General features: G+C 40.4%; 1 protein-coding gene across 1 annotated transcript in view; it reads right to left on the bottom strand.

The window, feature by feature from the left end:
- Positions 1 to 3671: 3671 nt before the first annotated feature.
- Fam149a (family with sequence similarity 149 member A) overlaps positions 3672 to 6628 on the bottom strand; it is a 43876-nt gene continuing 40919 nt past the window's right edge. Inside the window, exon 14 of the mRNA XM_028757653.1 lies at positions 3672 to 4911. Coding sequence (XP_028613486.1) covers positions 4838 to 4911 — 74 coding nt within the window. The 3' untranslated portion in view covers positions 3672 to 4837. The remainder of the gene's footprint in view (positions 4912 to 6628) is intronic.

The following is a 6628-nucleotide window of genomic DNA, read 5'->3' as shown; positions in this document are numbered from 1 at the left end:
CAGTCAAAATGAAGCGAAAATTGCCAAGCCTGAAGAAGGGAAAGGCCAGAGAGAAGGCACTAGAGGGGCTGTTTTCTAGCTACCGATGGAGGTGTCCATCCCAAATACTAGTTCCTGTTCTTCACCCAACTATCCTTACCAAAGGGTGGGACTACAAGTGCTCTTGCCTAAGCACACTGGATAGAGTGCCAAGAAAGTTGAAATTCAAAGATGTCTTGTATTCCCATTTTCTTGAATTATTTCTTACAGAGACTGTGCAGTTTGCCCACAGTCACCGGTGTGACTTCTGTGACCTGGAGAAAACATGCCTGGGGCTTTCCTCTGCTGAATTTTTAAAAAGTTACTACATTTTTTTAAACTGTATGCGAGCATGGAGATCAGAGGACAACAACAGCCACCCACCATGTGGGTTTGGGGGATCAAACTCAGGTGGTCAAGTTTGGCCGCAAGCTCTTTGGCCAGCTGAGCCATGTTGTCCACCCCTGAAGTCATTTTTTTTAAAGAGCCATCAGTGTGTATTGACATGAAAAGAAATTGATAAAACATTAAGAGAAAGAGCCAAAGAAAACAAATATCAAAGCAAAATATATATGTTATCATTACATAAGTATTCAAAGTAGCATGTTCCATAGTGTATGTATCCACACGTTAGTGTAGAACATTAATATATTTCATAAAAGATAGTAATATAAATATAAATGTTTTCTATGCTATGGATAACTATGAATATTCCTTCTCATAGATATCTTTTGACTCAATTATGTACATATTTCCATTCAATATATATATATATGCCTATGAGTAGAAGTGCGCCAAGGTATGATAGTATATCTTCAGCCTTAAAATTGCCTGTTTTCAAGAATTGTATTAATTTACTATATTTATTATATTCCATGATACGTAATGGAATACACCAATATCTCATTAATGCATAGATATAACAGAAGAAAACTTTTCTTTGCAACTACACCAGGCAGTCGTGGAGGTGGAAAACGTAGAGGGTTTTTTTTTTTTTATTTTCTTCTGCATTATTGAATCACTTTCAGACATCCTTAAGAAATATCATGTTTACTTACTGTTGTTAAGTATGTCTCATGGGCTTTAGTTTCTTCCCCTCTAAAGGGAGTCCTGAAAGGACCGAGGCTGAGCTGCAGGCTCAATGACAGCTATAGGAGGAGAAGATATGCCTCTATGTGGTTTGCTGCTAATCTCTGTAGACAAAGGAGAATTGTAAGACAAACCCATCTCTTCAAAGACAAGTTGGGGCGTGTCTCAGTAAGGGACAAACAGGGACATGGGTGAAGGCAAGTTTCCAAACATGGAAAGGCATGAGCGCTACCACACTGTCAGGGTGGCTCTGAAGAGCGCTGGCTACTTTCAGGGAGGTAGCCCAAGATAATTTCTGAGTTTAGGGTAGAGCAGACAGGGGCTGGATGCCAAGCTTAGGAGCTTTGTGAGTGTTGCATACAGGAGGAGGATAGGCATTGAAGATTTGTCCTAAGGGGTGGAGAAAGTGGACAATTTGTAGATGAGCAAAACAGATATCTCCCTCCCTCCCATTCTCTCCCACTGCCTACCTACTATCTATCTACTATAAATTTGCTAGGAAAAGTCTCCTGTCTACTTGGAAATAATTAAATAATCTGGGAATAGTTGCATACATGTACAAATTCCAGCACTCGGGCCATGGAGGAAGGCTGATCAGGAGCTCAGAGCCATTCTGCATAGAGAATTTGAAGCCTAAGATTACATGAAGCCTGACTCAACAAAAGAGCCAGGTACTGGGCATTGGTGGCACATGTCTTTAATCCCACCACTCAAGAGACAGAAGCTGGCGAATCTGAGATCAAAGCTAGCCTCATCTACAGAGTGAGTTCTAGGATAGCCAGGGCTACTCTGAGAAGCCTTATCTCAAAACAAAACAAGACAAAGCAAAACAAGACAAAAAAAGAATGAAAAGAAAAGGAAAGAAAAGGAAAGGGAAGGGAAGGGAAGGGAAGGGAAGGGAAGGGAAGGGAAGGGAAGGAAAGGAAAGGAAAGGAAAGGAAAGGAAAGGAAAGGAAAGGAAAGGAGGAACAAATGCTTGTGTGTTTGAAACTGCAAAATGAGAGACAGTTGCAGAACTCATATAAAATTGGAATATAAGGACGCTTTTATAAATCCAATGACATTCTTAGAAACCCTTTTAACATCTTATATTTTATTAAAAATTAAATGATTAAAACTCCTGAACAATCATTCATCATTATAAGAAAACAATGATAGTAAAAAATATACTGAAATCATTTATGGCATTAAAAATGAACCTCTGGATTAGTAAAGACATGCCATCCAAGTTCAGTTAAACACAAATACAAAGATGCATGCTTCTTCATATCTATCTATCTATCTATCTATCTATCCATCCATCTATCATCTATCTATCTATCATCTATCTATCTATTTATATATCTATCCAGATATTTTTTTATAAATCTAGACATTTTCCATTACATTTTATATTTTCTTGAATTGTTTTTAAAATCCCCTCATTCTTTCTTTGGCTTGGAATAAAATAAAGGTATTTTATTTCATGGAGTTGCTAACCTGTATTTGAATTTTTTTCTCAGAAGTGATTTTCCATTTTCCTTTTTTACCAGACAGCTTACGATAAGAGTCATTTATGGAAGTAGAATTTTCCATATTTCCTTTTTCAGTCTAAACAGCACCCACCCTCACACAGCATAATTTACTAATGTATGCATCCCATTTCACCTATAAATGAAATGCCTTGAACATGAGCATGAAAATAAGACCCTGGCAAAGGTTGGTTTTAGATACCATCTAACAGTATTTTGTTTTCCACTCAAACTGCCTGGATGATTAAAAACTGTACCTGTTTCCTATTTTTAATCCATTCCTTTGCTGATATAAAGAATATATTTCCAACTGCCTGTGAAGGCGAACATAGCAGAGCTGCCATTAAATCACTTCCGTGGCTCTTTGAAAAAAATAATAATTTATCTTGGAGTCACTATCTTATTGTTAGACGTGCTGTGAGCCACCTCCCTTTTCAGACTTTGGGTTGAGGGAGAAACCATCGGATGGAACCTAGGGATTGATAAGAAGTGAGCTGATTGGATGTGAGAGCACAGTAGATAGCTCTCTTAGCAAAGGTAACGGACCACAGAGCAGCCAGCCAGGCACTGGTGAGCAGGACGGTAGCCACTCTCTATCCCGAGAGCAGCTGCGTGAAGACTGATGTTTTCTCTGACGTGCTCCCACAGCTTATGATGAGAAATAAATAGTTCAGATAAAGCCCAGAATGCTTTGGTGTGAGAAACTGAGCCCTAGGCACATTCCCTAGCCAAAGAGAGTTTCTCTCAGAGTGACCAACTGGAACGAAGTATCCATACAGCAGCTTGACCGCTATCCATTCCCTACATGTCCCTGACATGTCCCTGGCATGTCTTTAGCATGTCCCTAGCATGTCCCACCACTGCAGAAGCTGGAGTGGAGAGGGTGAAGTGAAACTCTCAAGTAGAACAAAGCTTTGAAGTCATTTCTGATCTCTTTCACTCTAGGTGAAAGAGCAGATCCAACTCTTCTCACCACACAGAGAGGGGTCAATTCCCAAACATCTCCAAGTAGACAATGATCCTCACTTCTTATAACAAGAAATGTCCAGAAAACAATTTATCACATGTTTAAATGCTATATGCATACACATACACGTATGTAGTAAAATTTCACTTTAGATTAATAAGGTTCACACTGATGTAGTATAATTAGCTGATAAAAAGGGGAAAGTATGCTGATTTGAGATGCTTGTGTATGAGAGCCAATCAGGAGTAAGTACCAAAAAGGGGTCTGGCCTCCAACTTATTTGTCTTCTTCAACTCCGCTGGCTGTAGGAGTCAGGTTGGACATATGGTTGGAAGAATCCAGAGTAGGAAAGGGCAGACAGTAGAAGGAACTACTGCCTTCAACAGGGCTCAGACAGACTGTATCAAAGAAGTTACTTCAGAATCAGAGCAGAGGTAGGTTGGGAAGATGTAAGTAAGGATCCTGGTGTTACCATTTCTTCTGTCCAGTTGTCAAACATGTTAACCTAAGTGTCGATGTTGGAACTGTATGCAGTGGACTTTAATTATGCTTATATTCATCTTTAAATGTGGGATACTTTTAGATATACAGTCTAAATTGGACAACAAAAACTAGTTTACCATTGCATTTTAACACAATTGGCTTACAATACATTTCTCAGATATTCACAACTAATCAGTCTGTATAACAAAGGCATGTGAAATCTTGCCATTATGAAACCCATCCCTTTATACATTGTATATGCAGCAATTATTTTAAAGTCAGCACAATGAATAGAAGAACCAGAATCATTTTTTCAAATGGACAAATTGTCTCAAATGTGACTGCTATTTAGTTTTGATGGAATGAATCATTAAAAGAGTAAGACAGAAATGTACATGAAGGTATATAGAGTCAAAAATGGTGTCTTCTTAGGGAATGTACTCATATCATCTGTGTGCAAAAACTAATTATAAAGATGTTAAGGGCATATTAGGTTCTTTTAGGCAAAGCACAAGAGCCCACGGAGCTTCAGGCCTGCTTCCCATAAGGCTTAGGGAGTTCAACTTTTATTTTCTTTACAATGCTTTACAAGTCTTCAAAACTAAGTTACTTATTTTCCTGTGATCCTCTCAGGTGTGCTATAGTCTCCTGATGCCAGAGAGATGAATATATACACCAGGTAATACTTGTTCCTCTGCTTTTCGAGTTACAAATGGTGTGGCCAAGGCTTCAGAGCTTCTAGCAAGTCCGTAATTCTGGAGCGGTAACATCATGAGGCCACTTGGAACCTCTTTCTTGCAGTCAGGGTTGCCCTCTGATAAGATTTAGGCAGATACTGTGAACCTGAAACACGAGACACACAGGTATTTCCATTAAAAGATTAAAACTCAATCTCTAAAGAAGGCTGGTCTGTCTGCTCCCTGCTATGTTGCTTTGAAAAAATAAAAAATATTTTATTTAATGTCACATTTGCACAAACTACAAAGCAGTCATATGCAAACATCATTTGGTAGATCCTAAGGAGAACATAACCCTTCCTCAACCAAACCCAGGTGCTGTTGCATTCTCCCACAGCTGAGAGGTTTGCAGAAACTTTCTCCGCAGAGGTCTGTGTCTAGAGCTCAGGAAGATGGGAAGGGTGGTCCTTCTGAGCTGGAGCAGTGTTGCCTGCCGTGACAGATACACTCCATCCTCGGAGATAGTTATCATCTCAATTTATTTTCCTACCACAGAGCTACCTGAAAGCTAAGACAGTAGCTCCTGGTGGTCCTTGTTCGGGAAGCAGAATTAACAAGGAAGCCACATGCCTGTTTCCTAGGCAAAAAGAAAATAAACCCTTAGAAGTACAGAAACGTGTCTCTTAGAAACCTTTGGTCTCGGGTATTGAAGTGCAAAAGATCTCTAAGCACCCATGAGGATGGTGATTAAAAAAAAAAAATATGCTGCCGGGCGGTGGTGGCGCACGTCTTTAATCCCAGCACTTGGGAGGCAGAGGCAGGTGGATTTCTGAGTTCGAGGCCAGCCTGGTCTACAGAGTGAGTTCCAGGACAGCCAGGGCTACACAGAGAAACCCTGTCTCGAAAAAACAAACAAACAAACAAACAAAAAACAAACAAAAAAATATGCTGATTTAATGTTTGAATGATTAACCATGCATATTTAAAACTAACCCAGAGGCCAACTCTCTCTTCGACTCAACCTCTCTTTGCCCCAAAAACCCATTAGATGTGTGTGCCACTTGGTGTAGTGCAATCAACACATCCAAAGGAAGCTAATTAGAGCCTTTCAATTCGATCTTCCATCATTACCAGGAATAGCCATCGGCTCAGTCCTGCTGGTCAGATGCCTGCCCACCCCACCCCAAGCAGTGGAGACATCCCTGAGCCTCTTCAGCTTGTGAGTGGTGGCAACAGGCTGGAAATAGAATAGATCTGTACGTTACATGCTATGCTCACTCTGAGGACAGAAATACAGTACACTTTAAAAACCAAACCATCACTGGTTCCTATCCCCACTAGAACTGTCTTCTGCCACTAGCACACTAGGCCCAGAAAACGTTTTTACTTTTATGTAAAACCCTGCACTGCAAACCAATTAAGGGGTCTGTTTTAATTTTCTCAAGCATTGTCACAATAGATTTTAACAGCAGATCCAGAATAAGGGTTTCATTTAAAAGAGAGAAAAACAAAATACAAGGAAGAGACAGTGGCCTCTCTGAAGGCAGCTGCTTCTTTGCTCCTTTGCTTTAGGGGAGTGAGGTCTTAGTTCATTAAGAGCACGTCTGCCTTTGTCACTTGGCCCTCAGCAGCGGGTAGGTGATGGTCTGGCATGGTGTCTGAGCTCAGGCCAACTTTGGACCACATTCCTTTGCTTGTCTTTCCTGTTTGGTGAAAGCAGGAGCTTAAAGTCTCACAAAGCTCCATTGCTCTCTCTCGCTCTCTCTCTCTCGCTCTCTCTCTCTCTCTCTCTCTTGCTCGCTCTCTCTCTCTCTCTCTCTCTCTCTCTCTCTCTCTCTCTCTCTCTCTCTCTCGTGTGTGTGTGTGTGTGTGTGTGTGTGTGT

The sequence above is a fragment of the Grammomys surdaster genome, unplaced genomic scaffold (genome assembly GCF_004785775.1).
Source record: "Grammomys surdaster isolate TR1022 unplaced genomic scaffold, NIH_TR_1.0 126178, whole genome shotgun sequence".
NCBI classification, from domain to species: domain Eukaryota; kingdom Metazoa; phylum Chordata; class Mammalia; order Rodentia; family Muridae; genus Grammomys; species Grammomys surdaster.
Note: the sequence above shows the minus strand (reverse complement) of the source record. Positions and strands in the feature narration are given on the sequence as shown.